At 43.9% G+C, this 24,659-nt stretch overlaps 1 protein-coding gene across 1 annotated transcript in view; it reads left to right on the plus strand.

The window, feature by feature from the left end:
* Positions 1–1,670: 1,670 nt before the first annotated feature.
* SH3PXD2B (SH3 and PX domains 2B) overlaps positions 1,671–24,659 on the plus strand; it is a 167,900-nt gene continuing 144,911 nt past the window's right edge. The window contains exons 1-2 of the mRNA XM_054978238.1: positions 1,671–1,953; positions 22,614–22,694. Of these exons, the coding sequence (XP_054834213.1) occupies positions 1,882–1,953; positions 22,614–22,694 (153 nt within the window). The 5' untranslated portion in view covers positions 1,671–1,881. The remainder of the gene's footprint in view (positions 1,954–22,613; positions 22,695–24,659) is intronic.

Genomic DNA, 24,659 nt, shown 5'->3' on the forward strand with positions numbered 1-24,659 from the left:
ACCTGGGAAAGTGCACACTGGACATACTCCTGGTGGGGCACAACAACGTAATTTCCTGAAGTGACATCGTGCCAGCTGCGGGTGTGTTCCTGTGCTTCACTGGGGCCAAGTGAAGTGCGGGAGCAGGTCCATGTGTGGTGTGACATCACTTCCTAGAAGTGATGTCATCACACACATGCCAGAAGTGCAAGTATACTTTATGCACACGCAAAAACAAACTCCAACAATGCACAAGGTCAGTGCCAGGTCCCCTGCTCCTGCCGGAAGAGTATAGGGACCTGGCAACCTATTGTGGTTAGAGAGTTGCACTAGTTTCTGGGATACCAGGTTCAAATCCCTACCATGCCATGGAAAGTTAGTGAGTGACCTTGGGGCATTTGTACACCTTCAGCCTAACCTACCTCACAGGATTATTGAGAGGATATGCTGCAGGAGAATAATATAAACTACTTTAGGTCCCCATTTTGGAGAAGGTATAACCAAGTAAATGCTTTCTTACAAGCAAATGTGTGTGTGTGTGTGTACACGTGTGTACACACAGGATGTGTGCAAGGTTATTGTAATATTAATGGGGTATCTGTGCACAATGTACGCATGATGTTTTGTATACATATCAAACAATTTTTGTGTTAAATGTAACACGTTCAGCTGTATGTGCAATTCAAACCATGCATTTTAAATAAACCTGGGGGTATTTATGCAGGTACTGTCGCAAACGGGTGCGTTTTCAGAACCTACAGGCAGGCTGCATCCCACCCACATCCATATCAGTACAACATGATTTAACAAAAGCAGCTCGGAGTTTGCAGACGCAATTACCCGCCCTTTCCCAGAGACAGCTAGCAGTTCTCAAAACGAGCTCAAAGAGCATATACATTATTTCTGTGATGGCGCGAAAGACGCCTTCGTCCCTTCTCGCCGCAGACACCGAAGGATTCGATTGTTGCAGTTTCAAAGGGCGATTAATTTTCGCCTTTACTCTTTTGAGGAGGAGAAAAAGAAAGCGTTTGGTTCTGTTCCCGGTCGCAGATGACTGCTGCTTTCGCGCTCGCCTCCGTCCCTCACAGGAAAGAGGGCCTGGGGAGGGTGTTAAACGGAGATTAAACAATCTCTGAGGTTTAATGAGATCTTCTCCTCCCCCCTCCCCATATTAATCGAGGTCGGCATTTTCCTTGATACCTCCCTCGCCTACTTCTCGCTCCCCCCCACCCGCCTCTGAAATTAGCGGCGATGCTCATGAGGTGGTCGGAGCGGGGGAGGCAAGCCTCGCGCGTTTTTTGGCAAGTCGCTTCAGGGGTCGCAACAGCACAGCGGGCAGCAACGTGTGGCTCGGCAGGGCACGTTTTCCTCCCACCCATAACTGGAAAGTTGTGCCTGCCTCCTTCCGAGTGTAAAGTCAGACTTGCGCGGTGAGGGCTCGCTAACAAGCCGGGCTTGGGTTTATTTTAGCGTTGTGATTATTGAAGACGTGCTGCGAGCCTAGCGGTGCTCGTGGCCCTTTAAGAACCCCGGGAGCTGCGCTGGATCTGAGCACATAACCACAGTGCCTGTGCCTGAGTGGGATAGGCTGCTTTGGCAGGGATGGGCTGGGAGGAGTCCTGCATCTGCAAACTCTGGATAGGGAAAGAGAGAAGGGGGCAGAACTGGGGGGGAGGGAGAGGAAGCAGACGCCAAGGGAGCTGTGGCTCGGGGTTTTCTTTCCTAGCAGAACAATTTCTGCTCCTAAGTTTGCACGCTTGGCTAGGAGCTTTGGCTGCATTAAAACCCCGAACGAAGGGGTTCTTTGCCCCCCTTCCCCCCTGCGTTTTCTTCCCTCTCCCGCACTGAGATTTGCACATTTTTCTTTTCCTTCTGGGGTGCGGGTTGCAAAGGACCAAAACTATGCCCCGGAAGAGTATCTTGGAGGTGAAGGTGTTGGACGTGCAGAAGAGGCGAATTCCCAACAAACACTATGTGAGTGTGTGTGTGTGCGCGCGTGCAAGTAATCCGGGCGGGCGGAACCGAGAGCACCGCGAAACCCTAAAAAAATCTTTTTTTCTCCACATGGGAGCAAACCCTCTGCCTTCGCTGGAGCTGCTCTGTTCAGTTCTGCACGGGCATCTATCCCTGGGGGGCGCGAGGGTGGGGGAGGCGGAGAGAGGCCGGCTGCTGCTGCTACCTGGCAAAGAGGCGAAGGGCTCTCCTCTTCTGTGTGGTCTCCTCCCTTCCCCGCTGGATACACCACGTATGAATGTTTGTAATTGGAATATTCTGTTTGTGCATGGGCTGGTAACTTCCTAACAAGTCAGGCAGGAAGTTCTTACCGCCTGCTCTGCCTGCTTGCGCCAGCGTTGGTTTAACAAAGGCAGGACTGTACATGTTGACCAGCCTCTTGGACAGCAGGACTAGTGCCCCGGAGAGTTCCGTTGTGGGATAGGAAGGGTTACATCTCCCTTGCTTTTGTTTTAAAAGTTGGTTTAAAATGGAACTGCTGGAGTGGATCTGGCGAGCAGCTGCTCTCTTGGCAGAAAATCTGCTGTGTGGGTCTCTGCTCCCAGAAAGAAAAATAGCGGCTTTTCTGCAAGATTTGTGTCCCCAGCTATACACTCGTTCAGCTGTCTTTTTTAAATAGAAAAGGCAATATGCTTGCCTGGTTATCCTGCCTAGGTGATGGTGTGGGGTTTGTGCTGATTTTAATATACCCAAGCCAAGAAGGCCTGTAGTGAGCCCTGGTTTCTTGCTTGCTCTGCAGGTATTGTAGGGGTGTGGGAACTGGCTGCAGTGTGTCAAAACTGTCAGATTCTATCTGGAGCATGTGCCCACTGGCGGGCGGGATGTTGTCATTCCAACTAAAGCAGAGCATGTCTGCAGAATTGCAAATGCCCCCTTTTGCAAGATCTGTTCTCCCACTGCACATATTTTACATACTTGATGGATAAATCCAAAGGTTAATAGTTTGGCACTGTTAAAATTATGGTCATCAGATCGTAGGGATGAGTTCTGTCCTTCAAATTGTTGACTGGCACTTTATGCTCATTATCAAATCGAAGGCAATGTATAATATGCTGCCATATCAGGTGTCATAGGGGCACCTGATATGGATGCTTTAGAGACATGGGAAGTGGCTTGTTTTGGAGAGTAAGTTTAAAAGAGATCTGAATAGGAGGCATTTAGGATGCAGAGGAGAACAAGGAGTGAATGGTAGTGTAGGGATGGAACTGAGCAGAGAATACAGATTGTTTAACCCCATATCTTCCTGCAGCAGACAGCTACTATGTATTAAACACAAAATAAGGTAAGCTGGAATGGCTGCTTGTTGGTATAGATTCATGCAAACTTTCTGTCTTAGTTAATCATTCCTGAACAATTAAGAATATGTTTTTTCCCTCTGGAGACTGATAGCTGACAGAGTCCAGTCGTGATAATTCTATTAATTTCATACAGTACCGTTAATGTGCATTTTCATTTAGGTAAACAAAAGAGAAATAGACATCTCTCCTCAGGAAGTTTTCAGTTTAAATTTTGATAGTGGGGAAAGGAGTAGAGAAAGGGGGATAGGAAGAGACATAAGGGCAATAAAGAATGAACATGGGAAAACAATAGTTAGGGTCAATTACCTGCGGGGGGGGGGGGCGGGGAGATGTTACAGTTTGCACAGTGTTCTTGCTTGTTGCCATTGGTTTACTGCAGATTTTGGGACCTACTTTCTTTAAGCAGACTATGACAGATAGGTCTCTTTTTCTTTGAGGGGCGTACTCCTGTTTTTAAAATTCATACGGATTTTTTTTCTGGCACAGTTTCAGTTTCTTCTGAAGAATCTTCTTATGGTTTCTGATGGACATACTGTTTGACATGTTCCAGTTCAGTGTGAAACAGCATAGTAATAAACAAAAAAATATAAACTGAGGGCAGGGGGAGGACTAGGATAACCAATGTTGTTATTACTGTGAGGGCATCAATGCAGACTACGTACAAAGAGCTCTAACATGTGGGAAAGAATGAGTCATTTGGGAAAGATAATCTCAGAAATTGTATCTGCTGTTGCAAGACCTAGTTTTCTTTTGGACGCATTAAGTGAATTGGTTTGGTAATGCAGACTGTTAGTTCACAGATGCGTAAGATTTAATTGGCAAGCCCTGACAACCTGCTGTTTTGAAAATTAGATAATACTGTTTTCTGACAAACTATAAAGTTGGGCAGTCTCTGTTCATTACATGGTTCTTAGGGTTTCTAGCCTTCAGCTCCTTGAATTCGTGATGTCTTTGAGGTAAAATAATGTATAGCCCTGGTTGTTTGTGTAGTGGGTGTGTGGGAGTGAACCGTCACTGTATGTTGAACCATGAATGACAACTGAGGCCTTCATATGTAACTTCCGATAGAAATCAGTCCTGCTTCTCTGATCTGCCTTCTTTCTTTCCATAGTTTTGGGTGGGGCAGCTTACTCTTTATTAGCACTTGTTCATGTTCAAGGTTCTATGAGTGATAGGGAGAGATTTATGAACCTTAGGTCCATTTGCACATTCCTCATTTTTTACAACCTACACAGTGGGGCTTTGTGTGAGCCAGTTTGCATAAGAATAGTTCTGCTGGGTTAGACTAAAGGTCCAGAATTTGGTATTCAGCAGCTGCTAGACACATAGCTTTGCTGTGGTTAGTTGTGATGTGGGATGATAGAAGCGTAATCTAGTGAAGAGTTGGATCAGAACTACATGCTACTGTGGCAAATGCATGTTCCCTAAGACCATATGTGTGGTAGGAATGCATATATGGGAGTCAGGGCCATCTGTGGGTGAGAATCAGTAAGTGTTTTAATTCTTCCCATTTCCCCCAACTGTCGCCTGAAAATACCCCTTTCCAAGCTCATTAATTTGTCCCACCCAGTCGGACTCGCTTCTGGTCTCTAGCCTGGCTGGGAGGGGGAAAAGGCAAAATAGTTTGGGGAGGGTGGTTTCATGGATTGGTGACAAACATCTCCTCTCCTTTTAGGAGTTCATGGTGTTTTTATTTTTTATTCCAAGACAATTTACAAGTATCTCTGGCAAATATTTCAAACCCCCTCCTCCCATTATTTGTTGGGAACAGGGTGGCACTGGTCACGATTCTCCAGTCTCACTATGTCTAGTTCTGTCTTCATGTTGTCTCTTATTTCCAACAGCTGGGATCACAAGAATTGATGCTGGCCATATCCCCAATCTTCCTCTCTTTTTTCATATCATGTTCATTTCTACTGGCTAGCAACAAAGCCTGTTGTGGGAAAAAATACAGTGCACCCTAGAAAGAGGTGGGTGGGCAGATGAGCATTGCCTCCTCCTCCGTGACTGATCCCAGCTGGGTGAAGAGGGGGTGGGCATTGCCTCCTGCTCCACGCCTGCTCCCTGCCGGATGAAGGCGTTGGGAAGGCATTGCCACCTGTTCCATGCCTGATCCCAGCTGAGTAAAGGGGGAGCAGGCATTGCGTCCTGCTTCACAACTGATTCCAGCCAGGTAATGGGAGGGGGGGCGGGCATTGCGGCCTGCTCGGTGCCTGATCCCGGCTGGGTGAATAGAGGCGGGCATTTTCACCTGCTCTGTGCCTGATTCTGGCTAGTTGAAGGGGGGCAGGTATTGCCACACGCCTTATTGTGGCTGGGTGAAGGGAGGAGCAGGCATTGCTTCCTGATCTGCGCCTGATCCTAGCCAGGTGAAGGCAGGGGGCGGGCTTGGCCACCTGCCACTCTCCTGATCTCAGCTGGGTGAAGGGATGGGTGGGCATTGCCACCTGCTCTGCGCCTGATCCCGGCTGGGTGAAGGGGGGAAGGGCATTGCCACCTGCTCCACTCCTGATCCCAGGTGGGTAAAGGCGGGAATGTGGGCATTGCCACATTCTCCACTTCTGATCCCGGCTGGCTGAAAGCGGGAGCAGGCATTACCACTTGCTCTGCTCCTGATCCCAGCCAGGTGAAGGGAGGCAGGCATTACCACTTACTCCGCTTCTGATCCCAGCTGGGTAAAGAGGAGCAGGCATTGCCACCTGCTCCGCTCCTGATCCCAACTGGGTGATGGCAGGGGGTGGACATTGCCACCTGCTCTACTCCTGATCCCAGGTGGGTGAAGGCAGGTGGTAGGCATTGCCACCTGCTCTATGCCTAATCCCAGCCAGGTGAAGGGGGGTGGGCATTGCCACCTGCTCCATGCCTAATCCCAGCCAGGTGAAGGGGGAGTGGGCGTTGCCTCCTGCTCCACGTCTAATTGCAGCCGGGTGAAGGGGGCGGTATCACCACCTGCTCCGCACCCGATGCCGGCCTGATAAAGAGGGGTGGGCATTGCTGCCTGCTCCATGCTTGATTCCAGCGGGGTGAAGCTGCCTGCTCCGCGCCTGATTCTGACGGGTTGAAAGGAGGGTGGGCATTGCCACCTGCTCCGCTCCTGATCCCAGCTGAGATAAGGCAGGGGTGGACATTGCCACCTGCTCTGCTCCTGGTCCCAGCTGGGCGAAGTCAGAGAAGCGGGCATGGCCACCTTCTCCACTCCTGATTCCAGCCAGGTGAAGGGGGACAGGCTCTGTGCATGATTCTGGCAGGTTGAACAGGGAGCGGGCATTGCTGCCTCCTTCACACCTGATCTTGGCTGGGTGAAGGGGGGGAGGGCATTTCCACCTGCTCTGTGCCTGATTCAGGTGGGTTGAAGGGGCGGGTGGGCATTGCCACCTGCTCCGCTCCTGATTCCAGCTGGGTGAAGTCAGGGGGCGGGCATTGCCACCTGATCTGCTCCTGATCCCAAGTGGGTGAAGTCGGGCGGGGGGATGAACATTGCCACCTGCTCCTCTCCTGCTCCTGGCCTGGGCTTCCCACCATGACACACTCTGTGGAGGGACAGGCTGCCTCACTGGGGCTTCCCTCCACGTCAGTGCCCTCTGGTGGCACACCAGGGTAGAAAGTGAGTCGTCTAGAACACGCTTACTCTTTTATATAGCAGGATAAGACGAGCATTAGTTCTCAACTCTTTGAAGGGGGTGTCTGAAGTAGTTTGGTAACCCTCTAAAGTCTCTAGCTCCTTTTATTTCTTGGTACTTTTATTCCCTACTGTATTTTCAGAGTGCTGTTGTGTCTTCTTTATGTTCTCTGTTTCCCACACTGTATGTCCTCCTATACTGAAACTTTCTCAGAATTACAATCAGTCTTCAGCAATCACTTTGCTCAAAGTATATGGCTGCTTTGGAAGGTGGAGTTTATGGCATTGTACCTCAGTAAACTCCCTCCCCTCCCCAAACCATGCCCTCCCCAGGCTAGACCCCCAAATCTGGAATTTTTCAAACCAGTGTTGGCAAGTCTTCTCCTCCCCCACACGTTTTATTTAATGTGATCAGCTTGGGTGCTAGATTACAAAGTTTCAGAAATGTTGTTGTTTCAGAAGCCTTTGCTAGGAAAGTTTTGTTCGTGGAATGACTGCTAATGTCATGTTCATACTGCTTCTTCATTGGTGGCATTCCAGAACTTTTGAAACTCAAGTAACCCACCTTTGGTAATAATCTGTAGGTGTTTGCAAATACACCCTTTCTCTGTATGGTTGTATGCCTGTTGTTGGATTTTTGTGGATGAGATCTATGTCAGAGAGAGTGGGAATGCTGGTTTCTGTCTTTACTAATCCATAAGAATAGCACAGATTCCCAAAGATAGTTAATTATATAGACACCAAACCTATTTTTACAGTGGTAAATGAGTTGGGAGAATGAGTCTGAGTCATTTTGCCTTTTGACTACCTCGAGCATTCTATGCAAAGTTAGAGCGAACCACAAGTATGCCTGTTAAGTCTTCTAAATTACTCTGAGCAGAAGCCTGCTTTTCTGTTCTCTAGGCAGTTGCATGAGGCTGGAAAACTCTCCGTGCTGTGAGCCAAGGTCTGACCTGAAAATGACCTGTAAGAGTTAGGTTGTATCTATTTATTTTCTGACTGGATCAAAACATGCATTCATTTTCTTTCTTTGGCAAGTTATATTCTCAACTGTGAGGCGGTTGTGGAAAAGACTGATTCTTTAGACCAGGTTGGGATCAAGCTTTTAGTCTGTTTTGTTACTCTTTGAGGGAGCTCTAAAATGGTCTTCTCCATTGAGGTTCTATATGGTGCATTCATTTAGCTTCACATATAATAAAGGGGGGGGGTGGAAATACGTAAAAGTTTTTACAACCACTTTGAAGGTAATGTGCTTCCAAAGAGGCTGCGTTCTAAAGGTGAGCCTGCATTGCCTGGTTCAGAGGGGTGAAGTAGCAGTGGTTATTTCGCAGTTTGCACACTGGCGATTTATCTAGGAATGATCTTTTTTTGTTTGATTATGTGTTGCTCAGAAGTTTGACATGAGAAATTTCTGAGGAGTGAGATTTTAAATTCTTTTTGGAGACAAAATACATTATTTAACCATTCCTTTCTTTAAAGTCTTTCAAAAGCTGTAGTTTGAAATTTCAGTTTTCTGTTGTTTGGGGATTTCATACTTGTTCAATCAGGACTAGAGATGGGCACGAACCAAAATACGAACCCAAGTTTGTCATAAACCGGACTGTTTTTCAGTTCATGAACTGTTGGTTCGTTGGAGGACATTTCTGACAACCTGCGATGAACTGCTATGATTTTTAACCCGGTTCGTTTTTTGGTTCATCACTGCAGACAGCCTGGCACTGATAAAGCAGTTTCCTAGGCAACAGGGTGGGGGGTGGGCTATCTGCAGACCTGGTGCCTAGAAGTGACGTTTTCATGAACCGAAAGAACTGGTTCACAAACTGGACAATTTCATGCTGGTTCGTGGTTCATGAAAGGCGACAAACCACCATTTTCCTGGTTCATGCCCATCTCTAGTCAGGACTCTCTAAATCAACAATAAATCTTGCCCATGACCCAAATAGAATAGTGTTGAGGCTGTGGAATTTCCTGTTCAGTGTACAAAGGTTTGAAGTGCCTTGGACCCAATCTGTGCGTCTGTTTGTGTGTATATTTGTGCACATCCCTGTTTGTATGTTTATTCTAACCTTGTTTTGATGAGAAGAAAATGGGCTATCTATTATCTAGCTCCAAGGCTAGTGTGGTCTAAACAAATGTGAGTGGTTATAGTCTAATTTTTCTCACCAGTTGGGTCTTGTGTGCTTCTAGTCTGTTTTTCTTGATTTAGAAACCATATTGTTTGTCTGGCCAGTTTTCCTGGATACTACTGGGGCATACCATATGAAAATTAAAGTCAGGTGCTCTTGATTGTGTGTAATATTTAGTGCAAGTGACTTGAAATCCTCTCACATACAACCAGCTAGCATCTCTTTTTTTAAAAGCTTTAAAGTTGCACTTGCTATGTAGTGTCCTCTGATGGGTCATGCTTTGTTATTGGTGACCTTCTTGAAATACATACTTCTTACTGTTCCCAATCTCATTATCATTTAGCATAGGAGTGGTTTGCCGAGTATGTAATGAAGATCTGCATAAATCTGTTGGAAGCTATGCTACTCTCTCTTCTCACTATGCTAGGAGAGAGATCAGGTCTAGTTTATAGCCCTGTAGAGGTGCTTTTTGCTTACATGTTTCTAATTAGTAGTCATGGATGGTAATGTACATATGAATTTAAACATTCTGATTAGAAGATGCTTCTCACATTGCTCCAAACTGCAATTTGGAAATGATTACACGCACTTTGAAATAAGCCATGTTACATTTCTGGGATGTTGATGAAGTTTGTGCATATACTGCCTCATAAGCCATCTTTGGTTGGGCTTAAGATGTCATGGAAATGTTGGCTCCTTAACATAAGAACACTGGAAGACCTGGAAACCATCCAACAGAATGGCTGTATGTATGTGCTGTATGAATGGAATGCAAGAGGAGAAAAAGGCTTAAAGAACTGGCTGTTTAAGCTGAAGAAATAAGTGCTTGAACAGTGACGTTGTGAGAAGAAGTCCATTGAGGGGGTGGGTCATAGGGTAAGCTTTGACACAAACTTGGCTGGATTTCAGGTAACAACCTCTGCTTCTGAAATGGAAGTGGGAATAAAGGAAGTGGCTCATTGTGGTTACTTTCTCTTTTTAGCTACAGGTCAAATATAATGGAGTCAAGGTGTCATGTCTGTTTTTCTCTGCACGGAACTTTTGCATTCACATCATAATGGGTATTAACATGTATCGTGATGTCATAAATAATTGAATTACATGTTTGTGCTGTGGTCCATTGTGTTCAGGAATTAAGACTTCTGGCCCTGAGCTGCCTAACTGAAGATAGTCTCAGAAATTGTTTAGCATATGATGTTCCTAGTAGAAAAGATATTTGTTTGATGGTGTTGATCCTTTTTAGTCCAGATTGTAGCACTGATATAATAGCAATTTGGCAATTTAAAACATGTCCATCTTCTTCTATGAAGCCCAGGGAATCCCAATTCTTTTTTTTTTTTTATAATTTTTTTTATTTTTCATAACTACAAAACACTACACCAGACTATCACAAGGAAAGGGAAAGGACAAAGGGGGGTGGAAAAAGAAAAGGGGGGGGAATGAACTACAAACACTAAACACTACACTTCAATGTTTCCCTTCATACTGTCATAATACAAAAATAGCTCCATAGAATAATGATGGAGTGGTTAATCATACAGAAAATAAACATTTCAAATTCTGATTAAACTTTCCTCCCCCTTCTAGGTCCCGGACGCAATTCTCTCTGTGCAACTGCTGTTGCGATGCTCTCCTCCTCCCCCCCCCTCCGGCTCCTCCTTTTCTTCGTTCTTGGTGCAGCAGAGTTCTGGGTTTTTATTCTCAAAATCCTTTAGTTGATCTTCTGATAATATCTTATAGGCCTGATCTTTATATCTGAACCATATTCCTTCCGGGAATAACCATTTGTACTTTATTCCATGGTCCCTCAGAAGAGCTGCAAACTTTTTATATTTAAAACGCCGTTTCCGGACTAGAAATGGAACGTCCTTCAAAATCTTGACTTTCAAACCCATAAAGTCCAAATCCGCATTGTATGAGTTATATAGGATGGTGTCCCGAATCTTTTTAGTTGAAAAGTCAATAATGATCTCACGAGGCAACTGTCGCTTTGTTGCATATTTTGAAGAAGCCCGGGGAATCCCAATTCTTGATCTGGTGTCAGCCCCTGATACGGCCTCCTGGTAGACTTCATATCCCCAAAATGATGCATGAAAGCTCCACTACTTCCTACACAATTAATCAACATTACCATTAAAAACATAAAATAGTACATATCATTCATTTAAAAATATGCTACATCTATATAAGTATAAAAACAGAAAGCATAGCAGCACATAATTTAGACGCTCACCTTTCACCATCTATAGAGCATTTTTCAGCAAAATATGTGAGAGATGGGAAGTGACATTGAATGGGAGCGCATATAGTTTAACCCCCCACTAAGGGGGGCACTGCCTAGCATCAACCATATGCCTGGCAGAACAGCTCCGTCTTGCAGGCCCGGCGAAATGCTAACGGATCCTGCCGGGCCCTGGTCTCGTAAGACAGAGTGTTCCACCGGGCTGGGGCCAGGGCCGAAAAAGCCCTGGCCCTGGTCGATGCCAGGCGGGCCTCCCTAGGGCCCTTTCCTTTTTGTTGAGAGGAAGATGTTACAAAATAAAAGTAACACAACTGAAAAAGTCCTTTTTTTGTTACTGCTTGTGTCACGTTTCATAATGGAGGAAGACAGCAGAACTTTGGGCAAAGATTGACAGGTAGGTATGCACAGAAGTAGGCGGTCTTTTAGGTACTCTGGTGAAGTGTAAGTGGAGGAAGACTCAAGATTAGTCGGACTAAAGATGTTAGAACCCATTTTCTGGTTGGGTGGCAGTGGTGATGGCAAAGCAGGCTCATTTCTCATCCACCATTGTTTCTGCATGGAGCTATCTATGTGAGCTGTTCCGTACAACAAGGAGTCTTCTCTGTTGTTATTATGTTAGAATGTGACAGTTAATTTTGGTGACCCTTAACAAATGACCTTAATCTCTGGTGAAGTTTGGAAGAAGGGATGTAGAATAAGAGAGAAAAGAGCAACCCACCATTTGACGTGATTGCTTCAAGTGACTAGTAGGAGAAGCTTTGATTTGCTGCTAGGTTTGTCCCTGATTGCTGGTAAGCTAGAAGGCAAGCAGCCTTCTTTCCTGCTCTTTATAACAAAAGACATACTGCAACTGCACAATGGCATTCATGACTCCATGGAATATTTAACAATACTTGGGGTGTTTTGACCTCTTCATGTGACCTCTATATTGCTGCTTCTCTGGTTTCCTTAGTGTTATCATAGATTTTCACTGCCATCAAAGGCTTTTGCCGCATTTCTGTCTCAGTTGGACCTGTATTATAGGAAGGTTTTGTTATAGATGGTAGTATGACAGGATGGTCAACACATGGGGTGACTGTGAAGTTAAAAAGGGATCCTATATTCCAGATGAAAAAAGGTGTTTTACTTAACCAGAAATATAATTTATTTATAAGTACATAAGCATAATGGTGTCAGAGTAATTTAAAATGTGTTCGTTTCAAAATGGTTTATGAACTTGGTGGTTTCAAAACAACGCACAAATCTGTAAATATTTCTCCACAGACTGTCACAAAGACTTACTTCCCTCAGTTATCTCTTAGGCTGATTTTATCCACAAAGTATAGCTACTATCTGTTCACAACATGCTTCACTCACCCATCTAGCTAACCCTCCGTTCTCGCTTTAATGAGTTGCCTTTTTAACCACAGTAACAAACATTCAAAACCCTCACATTAACCAGCAAAAACAAAATACACAAACTATTTATATGGCAAAACATCACAATACTGAGATTAAATAATAGGAAGTCAGTTGAATTTTCAGTTAATAGTAGTTGACTAATCGATTGACATGGCAAATCTAGATGTAATGGAGCCTTGCAGGTTCTTCAGTCCAGATGGTCTAGAGCTCCTTGACTTGGGAGGTCTCTCTAGTTCCTTCCCTGTCCAACTTTACTTATTCTGGTCAAGACATTGCTTTGATCTACTCTAAGAATTTGATTTCTTACTGTATTGTATGGTGTGTTTATACTTTTCAATTTAGTGGTTGTTGTTTTGTCATCTTTCTCTAACTGGAGTATTCTTGCGTTGGTCTGTTTTCATGGTTTGTTACCTTGGGGTCCTATGATGGGAATAGAAAGACAGATTAGAAATGTTTTAAATAAAATAAATATTGGAAAAATCCTGTGGTTTCAGAAGTGGAAGAAGAGGTTTATGATTTGAAGGATTTTGCAAGTTGTTTTTCCTCCCCTCCCTACAGAGTTGTCTGAGTGGCAGTTTTTTTCTGACAGCTCTGTTACAGTTGGAGAGATACCATTTGCATTTCTCTGGAAGCTTGTCACTTTTGGCAGTTCTCCTTTGGCTATTTTTTCCAGTCCTGTTTTCCCCTCAGTATGTGCTCATTACCATTTTTGAAGGGGGCATGGAAGATTGGGAGGGAATTGTATTATATAGATGAGATCATACATAAAGATCTCTGTGAGGAACAATCTTCCAGTTGAGCCTTGGTTTAAATCATCCTCCAAAATACATTTTTCTTTTCAATACACAGTGTGATCTTGATATGTCAAGCCTTACTCTCTAATTAAACAAAATACTTGCTTAAATGTTCATGCTGCTTCATTTTTGAGGTGGCTGTATTTTTTTTAGTTGCCATCAGAATTAGATGAAGTATGCTATGTATATCATTCAGAATATCATAAAACACTTCATTTTTTGTAATAGGTATGTATGTTCTAGATATAACGAGGAAACACATTAGAACTTGTCGGGGACATCTCACCCCCCCACACTATTTCCTCTTTCCCTTCCCTGAAAGCCCTCATAGCCTCTCCCCTTTTCCTGCCTCCTTCTGTCCTTCCCACACACCAGCCAGCCTACCTTTATCCTCCCATTAGTTCTCCCCCCCCTCCCACCTTTGGCACTCTGCTTGAGAAAACTCTGGCCAAGTTGCATAGTGCTGGTTGCTGGGCCAGGCCCAGTTGCTCTGTGGGAAACACGTAAGGACTTGTGAAGGGCACCTTGTTTTCCACCTTCCCCACACTATTTCTTCTTTCCCTCTTCCTGGCCACCCACATATGTTCACCTTTCCCTGTTTCCTTCTGTCATTCCCATCCGCCCACAACCATCCTTTTAATTTCTCACCACCCCCATTTTCAGCTTTATTTATTTACTTAATTTATACCCTGATGGGGTCCCAAAGCCGCTTCCTTCATTCCCCTCTCCTCTATTTTAGCTTCGGAAAAACTCTGTGACCTGGAGCAGATTGGGAGTGAAAACCCCCAGAAAAGGGCCTCTCCCCTAGCCCACTCTTGCCCCACCCCCCACCCCTCAGAGGAGGAAGAGAGTCTGCCTGACCTGCCCTCACAAAGGCAAGAAGGAGGAAGAGGGGCTTCTCAGCCAGGCGCCACCCCTGCCTTATTCATGTGGGCCGGGCTCAGCTCTTGACACAAAGTCGTATCCTGGATGTTTTAGAGTATGATCATACAAACACATAGAGCATGTTTGTGATGTGTCCTGAAACTGTTGTTTACAGCTTGTTCACATGTGATTATGCACATTGTGTTTAAGTGTGTGAACGTAAGTCCTGAACTTTAGGATTATCAAATCTTCATTTAAGATTTTAGGCCTAATTTATGAATCAAGAGGTTAGCATGCTGCAACTCTATGGAGGCAACATGTGTTGTAAACCATGCATTGTGCTGTCTGTCTCTGTGTAATTCGAGAGACCTTCCGCTATGACAGTGCAGTCTTCTCTCCTTGCACTCCATTTCCAGTGGTGAGATGACAGTTGCCCGTATTATATGGTTCCTGCAACCACTTTGCCATATAGAACTACCTCTATGCAATTGAATTTAAAGTAGCTACCATGTTCTTATTTGTAACCTGGGATATTTTGGATTTGTTCAGGTTTACAGGAATTTTTTGGGTGTTTGCTTTATTTTTATAACGTTTGTACAGTTTGTTTAACTATTGTGGTAGTGTTCTGTAACATGTATAACTGATCAGGTGTACCAGGCGTCCTTGCTTTCAGCACAAAGCATTTACTGCTGCTATGGGTCAGTAGTAATTGCCTTCAGCTTGTATCCTTAACCTTAAACAGATAGGATGTAAAACAGAAGATTTACGTGAAGAAAATCCCATGTTTGATTATAGTCATATCTGGTTAAAAGAATCTTGGAAAAACTGAAAAATGTGGAGACCTGCTGCTGTGCCAGGTAGACAATGGAGGACCAGTGGTTTGATTTATAAAATAGATTAATATCAGCTTTGTGAATAAATACATAGAATGTATTGTCGAAGGCTTTCACGGCCGGAGAACACTGGGAGATCTCTGTCTTTCGGTGCTACACCTCTGAAGATGCCAGCCACAGCTGCTGGCGAAACGTCAGGAACTACAATGCCAAGACCACGGCAATACAGCCCGGAAAACCCACAACAACCATCAAATACATAGAAGTTACCAGCCCAGAAACTTCTTTACTACTACACACCTGCTTATATTAGTAACGTGGCACAGTGACAGCTTGAAGATATGTAAAAGTCCAAAAGGTCCTCTTGGTTGTTTGTTTTATTATTTTTTTAAAGCACAAAGGTGAAAATTGCTGTTCAGGGATTACGACACTTAAAGAAAAGCTAAAGGGCGTTCTCCTGTCATTTTTCTCTTTTAGGATAAATTGGAAGGGCAATTCTGTCCCCTTCCCCAAAACAAGGCTTTAGACGTATGTAGAGAGCTGATTTTTCACTGTTACGAAGGTTATAAAGTTAGAAAGGCCACGTAGGGATTGGGAGTGGGTTAACATGCAGGGAAATCTCAGCCTCATCACCCCTAATTTAAAGTAAATATGAGTCTGAACCACAAAACAGTATCATGGCCTTGTTTCGTCGGCTTGCGTTGCTCATATGTAACAGTGAAGATAGAAAAGATTTCTGCCGTGCCACTATGCATACTGTAAAGATGAGACTGAGGGGAAGCATTTGGAATTTCTTTTTAGGGATGACTTCAAAAGTCCAGTTACCCGTGGAAGTATTAATATATGAAAGTAGTTTTGAGCAGATGTGGTTCATCTGTTTCAGTAATATTCCTGAATTATTCCAGAGCAGAGAATGGAATCATGGTTCCCTTGGAGAACTTCCACTGAAAGAAGGTTGCCCCAGTATCCCCTTAACACTGTTTCTGCAGTTCTTTTGCCCTCCAAGAGCAGCATTTTGGCTGTAGCAGGAAGGGAGAGGCCAGGAAGTGCACTCTTGTCTTTAGGCAAATCCTTCTTTGTGCAGACGTTTTTGGTGGAGTCCAAACCAATTACTTCCACTACTACATTAGAAGTCAACAAGTTATGCACCCTCCCTTAAAATATCAAAATAAAACCCAGTAATGATACTTGTTGCCATTTTCTTTGTTTATTGACTTCCTCTGGAGTTATATACGATTGCATACTCATCTTTACAGTAGTTCTTTTCCAAGCTAGTTGTGGAGTTCCATAAGAATTCCCCTTATTTATTTACTTGGAATAATTTTTCATTTTTTTCTCAGCTGCCGTAACAATATTTTTTTTAGATATATATAATTTATATAGCTTAGATATATTACTTTTAAAAATTAAAAAGTTACATTTTCAAATGTTATGGAAGACACAAGGTATTTCCTTCAAAAGAAAATATGGTCTGGCAATATTCAAATGACAGGTGGGGGAATGGTTGTGCGTGGTGTTCACTCTTTCACATTTGTATGTTAGTACTTTTAACAGATCACTGTATTTCTATAATATAAATTTTCCTTCGGTGACTGAAATCTGAATCAGAAGTGACTAAACCAACGGGTCTGTTCTTGGGGTCTAACATATCTCCATTTACCTCAGTGCGTTACTGAAGAAGTCGTGTTAATCATTTGTCACTTTTTATTGATCTATCTCATTGCCTTAACCATAGTAATATGGATGGGAAACAGGGTTAAAAGCTTTGCTTAATTTCCTGAAATTATATGAAATGAATTATTATTATACCAGTCAGAAATCTAGTTAAAACAATTTATTTAATAAGTAGAGATGGCAAGGATCCAAAGAGCTACTTTATACATGTTCAAGGACTGGCAAGGGCCCAGCAGAATTATTTTTCTCTCACAACACCCCATCCTATGTAATTTCACATACTGCTTTTAGAGCCTGTCTCTGTTTCAAAAACTTATTTGCCATGCAGCATGGGGGCTGCTATTCAAGAAATTCAAGTCCACAGCCACCATGGATATTCAGAATTGGTTGTACTGATCTTTGCATCATGTCTAGTATTTGGTATACTCAGTTGTAAGTCTTCCTTGTTTGCTTAAAGAAGCTTATGTAAGCTTAATTGAAAATATTTTGCTGTTTTCTCAGTTATTTCATCTACATAAATTGGTGCAGGATAGAAGAGAGACCCTGTTGTGATAATCTAATAGTTGACCTAGAAAGTAAAATATAGAGGTTTTTACCACATTTCTAATTCTTACTAAGCAAATGATCATAAACATTACTATTCAGTTTCATATTTCTGTTTGTTAATGTGATTCCAGATTAACACAGTGATTTCCTCCCCACCCCTTCCAGCTAGAAGTCATAGGGCCCCTTTACATGCTTTCCAGTCAGATAATCCTTGCTAGTGGTAGTGCGTAGGGTTTACATAAGGGGCCTTTCCCCAAGAAGTACTAATGTTGAGTAATGCATATTATATTGAATGCATGGTAGAGGTCAAATTCAGTCCCACTCTATATATGGAAGAATCAAAATGGTGAGTGTTTGAACTGTCCCACAGTTTCATTATGCACAAGTGTATAGATCACTGATTAATCAATGGAGGGGGGGTGCTCAGAAAAGTTTTCTTAATATCTTTCCAGGATGTGAAATTTAGATACATGCAGTCCTTTTTTGCCAATGTGATTAGGAATGCAGAGGCTATCTCTGGCTAATAAAGTGTTCCATTTCCTCTAGAGGATTCCCGAGATGCACTTAGCTTCCCAAGAAAGGCTTGCTGCAGAGTGGCCAGTATGACATCATTTAAGTCTTTGTCCCCCAGAAGTTCTGGCTTGCTAAGCATTTTGTACCATTTCAGTAATGTATTGCTGCTGGCAGCCAGCCGAGAAGGGGGTTGGAAGAGCCTGTATATCTTTTTGGTTTTTTTCTTCATTTATTCTGCTTGCATTTTGAAAATATATGCCATTTCTGATGAGGGCCAGGCCAGTAGCCGTGGCTCAGTGTGCCTGCACATACCTACTTCCACTGCCACCACCAAAAGAAAAAGTCCCACCCCCCTGAAAAGTAGGGCCAGACAGTAGGGAGCTGATCTCTGTAGCCTGGAGACCAGTTGTAATTCCAGGAGACCTCCAGCTACCACCTGGAGACTGGCAACCCTAATTAGTCCCCAGGTTCTGGAGAAGCAGGTGCGGGGGGAGGCGGGGCTGTGAATGAGTGACAGGAACGCCCATTGGGAACCACGTGGGAGGCCGGGAGGCCGTTTGGAAACGAGGGGAATGAAAAGCGCGCTCAGACTTGCTGCTGCGCAACGGGAACACATCACTGCATCTCTACAAAGCAAGAGCGGGGGCCGGACCTTGACAGCCATGTCCTAGTACCGGGGAGATGCCCCCCCAGAGTGAACTGAGAGACCCTCCCCATGCCAAGCCCATCCCTGCTTCAGCAAACACAACCCCCACCCCCTGGCAGCAGCTTTCCACCTGCACCCTGTCTTCCTGGCTTACCAGATGCCAGCCGCTCAGCCTATCAGAGAATGAAAGTCCTTGGTGCCTCCCCCCCCCCCAGACATTAATGGGCCATGGTTCAATTCCCACCCCTCTGCCTGACGTTACATTGGGGGGAGGAAGGGGGCGGGGAGGCTGAACAGGGTCTGCTTGATACATTTGTGAGGATGTGCAAGTGGAAATATGTGATTGGGGGTGTTGGGGGAGGGACTAAGGACAAAGTCAGGCATGCAAACACAGAAGTTTGTTGTTTTTCAACTCGTTTTATTAAACTGGAAAAAGTGCTCTTGTTTCTAGGCTGGAAAGGGAGCCAAGGCATTTCACACAGCCCTCCTTCTTGCTCCCAGGGATGAGGCTGAGATGCAGACTGCGGTGAGATATTGCTTCTTGGGCTGGATCCGAATGTCACTCGCAGAGGATTTGGGGGTGGGGCGGACATGCTCGGAACGTGCCTGCAAGAGAAAGACACACATGTAGGCTTTGCCTCGGTCCACGGCCAAGGCAAACCCCACACTCCAACATCTGAGAAGATGCACATAGTAGAGAGCGGCAGCGGCAGCAACCAGCTGATGCCAGACCGTCTGGCAAGGATGCACTCTGCCTTGGGGTGCTTTTACCTTTGAGGGAGGAAACGAGCTGGTACTTACAAACACCTGGTAAAGAGTAGTTTTCTGGGCAACTGCCTCTGGGACGGCCAGGGACAGCTGCCATCGCCCCCTCCCCTGCCAAGCCTCACCTGAAGAGGCTAGTGGTCAGGTGGGTTCAGGTGAAGGGGCAGTTAGCACTAATCAGTGGGACGGGTTCGCCGTCGCCCCATCTCCTCCTTACCTGTCAGCGCTCCCTCGCTCCTTACCAAGCTGGAACTTCAGAGTCAGGACACCTGCAAGGAAACAGGAGTGGCTGCTGTTAGTTAGCCAGACATTCTGGACTTTGCCCTTCTTCTCTTCAGCGAGTGCACAGTTCTCCCACTTTCCTCGCAAAGTCCCCAAAGTGCACCCAGTGCCTGCCACCGTGAGCACCCTCTCCCCTACCTCGTGTTTAAAGTGGCCACGGCACACAGCAAACGGGCAGAGCTTCCCACCATGTGCTCACTTACCTGGGGCGTGGGCAGTGCTGGCCGGATGTTTTATAGGATGCTTTTGCAGGTGATTGGGTGCAGGGAGGAGGGCTCGTCCATGCCAGGAGCGCATGCTGATTGGTCCCCATGATAGTTCCCATCCTATGCTCCTTAGGGCCACGGAGGCGGGGCTGGGCGCTTGGAGAGGGAGCCGAGTTTTCGCCGTTCAATGGGCGCCTATGGGCTACGCCTTGTTCTTTTGTGGCATAGCTCTTTTGTGCCACTGTGGGCGTTCCCACTTCTGGAAGGGCTTAGGGAGCAAACTAACTCCGTCCCTGCCCCCTCCTGCGCTGACGCGGGGCTCTACGCTGCTTCTCCGCCTCTGCCCAGCCACCCCTTGCTTGTGGCGGCGCCAGCCCGCCAGTGGTGCTGCGCCTCATACCACTGCCAATGGAAGAGCATTTATGTGCACGTAGGAGCCAGTTGCATCGTTGCAAGCCTTAGTTTGGTTCCTATTTACTTTCCCCGCCCCCGTTAGGATTGCACTGCCCAATCAGATTTGTGGAGATTATTTACATTGGATTGACTTTTCTTAAAATCACAGTAGTGAAGTGAAGCCTGTAGAGATAAGGGCATACATTATTTACTCAACTGCAGCGCTAGGTTTTTTCACAGGTATGCCATAAAAAAAGATAATTTTACATTTGTTTACATCTTACTGTTATGTCCAATAATAATTTTTTGTGCTTATAATATTAAGAGGATCATCTTATATTTGGGATTGTCTTCCTTTTAAGTAAATGCAGTATATATTTGACATGTAGAAAATGGGAGAGAAGAAAAATCCAAATCTTCCTTGCAAAAGTGATAATTATGATGACTTACTATGGATTTTCTAATTAGTATCATTTGTTATGACTATAGAGGGCCAGAAGCAAAGCTTCGCCAGTTGTGTTGGGAAGCCCATTCCTGCCAAGGAGAATTGATGCATCTCTGCTCAGCATTTGTGTGTACACATGGGAATTAGCACTTTCCATTTTTGTGTGGAATGGAACCATTTTCATGCAGCACATACTTTCATCTGTGTTGTTTGTGTGTGTGGAGTGAGATCCATATTGCTTCACTGAAAGACAAACAGAAAAAAAATTATAGAGTGGAACTTGGTTACAGTTGGACAGACACCAAAGAAAGAAATGCAGCAGGGAAGAAAAAATGTGGGGGTTTAGCTGGGGGTGGGGGGGAGGTGCTTCCAAGAATTGGAATGGGTGTATACGTGTGGAAGAAAAATGGAAGCTGTGGAAGGTCATCCAAGAAAAAATGTTTCTACTATCACCCACTCCTCCATTTCAGCTGAGATATCCAAGAGGAAAAATCTTTACTGTTAGATATCTGGTGAAGAATGATAGAAATATATAACCAAATACCATTCACTGGTCCATTTGAAATGAAGTCATTCCAAAATTGTTCTGACGGTTCCTTAATGGGCTAAACAATATAATAGATTTGATGTCTAAAATCTCAGAGAATTTGGATGTGGGCTACAAAGAAATCCTTTATTGGTATAATTGTATATGCTTGGCCATATGTAAAGTTGCTTTTATATGCTGATCTAGTGATATGTTAAAGGTAGCATGCTAGCAACAGAGATAGAGTCAGGCTCTTCTGAAATGTTGAGATTCAGTGAAGTTAACTTCTAATAGTCTATTGTCAGAGACCATGCAAGGACTCTTCATAGGGAAATGTATCTGTAAATTCATGGGAAAGTAAAAATAAAGGAATTTTTTGGGCTATAGATACACTCAATTTGCTAGTGGGATTGTGCAAAACAATGCCACAGATCTTAGATGCAACTTACTAAATTTCAAGAGGTGGACAAACAGCAGGGAGGAAAAGGCAGCAGATCTTTAAGGGGAGATACGGTCATTATGTGGCATGGCTGACAGCCAAGACTAACAGCTGATGATCTCTAAATATTTCCCAGTTTTCCCAGACCAGTGGAGTTTGTGTGTGGGTGGGAAACTAGCTGGCTCAGGAGAACTTGATCACTTTCCCACAAGAAACAGATTCTGTATACTTTTAAACTTTTGCAGCAGTGATGGATTGTAGACTTTGCTCTTTGTCGCCATTGCACCAGACATTTTGAATCAGAGTGGTGATGAATTTTGTAACTAGACTTGGGGAGAAAACAGAATGCTGAAGTGAGGTTGTTTCTCCTTCATTTGGGAACTGGAGATACAGACAATATATGTAAAGAACTCGGGAATATTGGTCCCAAGGGCTGATTTTGTATAAAAGTAAAAATTTAGCAACCAGTTTGATCATGTTTTCTTATGGCAGGGCTGTCATTGTACAGAATGTTTAATTTGATGGACTAGTGTTTGTCACTCTCACATGAAAACTGAGCTTGTAATCCACACAAAGGTACCTTTCTACATAGCATTCCTAGATACTAGTGAAGAAAGCACATGTATTCATTTTCAGATATCTAGATGCAGGTAAAAGTATATACAAGAAACCAAATAGTTGTGTACATCTATGATTATTTAGTCAGAAATATTCTTTGAGCAGTACAGGTACACATTTCAGAACTATTGGCTTATGTACATTTTTACTTGTATATTATATTTCCTTAAGGCCATCTCAAGCATTCCCACCCTTGTGGATGTAATGATATGGAGGAAGCATCCTTGTTTCCACACATCCATAGTTACTGCAACTTCTTTGTTAAAATGATTTACAAATGATGACATGTTTTTTTGGCTGGTATATAACTTGATTATTGGGGCCCTGGAGCCATCATAATGGTGCCATTTAATGCAATCTGAAATCTTTAAAATATCTTTCTTCTCTGCAGGTTTATATCATTAAAGTCATCTGGTCCAATGGCTCTACAGAGGTCATTTATCGCCGATACAGCAAGTTCTTTGACTTGCAGGTAGGATGTTGCTATGTTCCTATTGTAATGTATTACAATTTGTTGTAATTTACTGTCTTTCCTGAATTCTGAGTCTGTTTTGCTTTAGTCATGTTAGGAATCAGTGTTTTGCTTGTGAACAAATTCTGCAAATGCTACAGCTTCAGGTCACTAAGCATGAAGGTCCTAATATCAGAGCTTCACAATTACCTAGCATGTCTGCTTTCTTGTACCTTACTTACATGCTTACAGGAACTGTCTCAATGCTGCATTGCCTCAAATATCCCTTTCTAGGGGGTAAAGTAGGAAGGGTATCTTCTGCCTTTAGTCACATGGGAGCTGGATGATATAGAGGGTGCTGAGGGGAATTCTTTGGATGCATGAAGGATACTGGACACCAAAGTTAAGCCAAAGCTTCCTTTTAAAAATACCTTTATTGTCTAACCAAATATTTACTGCAGATGTTAACTGCAAAATTTTACTGAAGATGGATTATGATTTTAAAACTTCATGTCTTGCAAGTTTATGATTTTTAATAGATGATGGTTATCTTATTGCAGATTTTAATTGTACTCTAAATGATTGCCTTTAACACTGTAAACTGTTTTAGGAGCCAGTTTAGAGTAGAGATGCAAAAATTAAACTGGAAGTGGTAAGGAAACAACTGTGAAACTTTACTAGATTTGCTATGAGTAGTTCATGCTTAGCATGTGTATGGGGTTTTTAAATCACGAGTATTTTCTTATGGAGGAGGATATTTTAGTTTTCTTGCGGTAATATACTCAATATTGGGTGGAAATGCTCTACTGCTTGAGTATGTGTAGTTTGGCATAAGAACTTTGTCTACTTCTGCAAAGGCACAACTAGTGTCTATGTGCCCAAAATGGTATTGTTATGGAGAAGATGGAGGGGAGCTGGATTCTTTCCAGCCTGTAGATCAAGATTAGTCATTAAGGCCATCAGGAAAAGTCCTGATGTACTGATAGCCTCTTCCCCCACCTCCTGGGCAGCTCAGGTGAGTCTCATGTTGTGTGGGGCAGTCCTGTGCATAATGAGTCTTGCCTCACCTGGCTGTTCTTAGGGCAGCCCAGGGTGATTCCCTGCAGCCACCACTAGCAGCCAGTCCTCCCTCTGTGGATGTCGTGGCCCTTTTTGCAGGCCCTTGTTCCTTCCTGTCTAGTCCACACCTGCTCTTCACATACCTGATGTGGACTTTATGGGTCCTACATATTCCACTGTCTCTTAATAGTAAGGACAGGGAGGAAGAACTGACTAGAAGATGTAGCAGGTGGCTTTACTCCACCAATGGTCACAAGCGGTTTTGTTAAAGCTTCAGTGATGCTGTACAGCCAAGCTAAAGTTTCCAGAGGGATAGATGATTTAACCTGTTGTAGCCAAATTTAAACATAAGTCCAGTGGAACCTTAATGTTTAACAAACTTTATTCCATCATAAACTTTTGTGAATCAGCTCATTTCGTGTATTGCGAGCTCAACTCACAAAAACTTATGCTGAAATAAATTTTGGTAGTCTTTAAAGGGCTACTGTTTGCTCATAAGATTATATCTGTCTCCTGTTTTAGATTCTGATCCAAAAACTCACTCCCTTTTCTCCTTTGCCCCACCACAATCCAAATTGCGTTCTCTTCTCTCTAGAAGAAGTTCTATCATGTTCTTTGTATGTGTTGTACCAACATTCTTGCTTTTCCCAAGTCACCTCTGCACATTTGTCTGTCTTGCATGGCTTAAAGGGTCAAGGATTTTACTTACCCAGAATGCTTCTGTGACACTGGTGGATTAGGATCCAGCATTTGGGAAACGGCTTCTAGTAGATCTGAAATTCTTTTGCCAAGGCTCAGTGGAATGCAGAGAAATTTAATTCATTAACTGCCCTTTGGCCAACATAATATATTTTGCAATTATAGAAAAGAATGCATTGTGATGTTAAGGGGTGTGCACCAAACATTTTTTGGTAAATATGATTTTTT

Source organism: Eublepharis macularius, chromosome 4 (assembly GCF_028583425.1).
Source record: "Eublepharis macularius isolate TG4126 chromosome 4, MPM_Emac_v1.0, whole genome shotgun sequence".
Taxonomy (NCBI): Eukaryota; Metazoa; Chordata; class Lepidosauria; order Squamata; family Eublepharidae; genus Eublepharis; species Eublepharis macularius.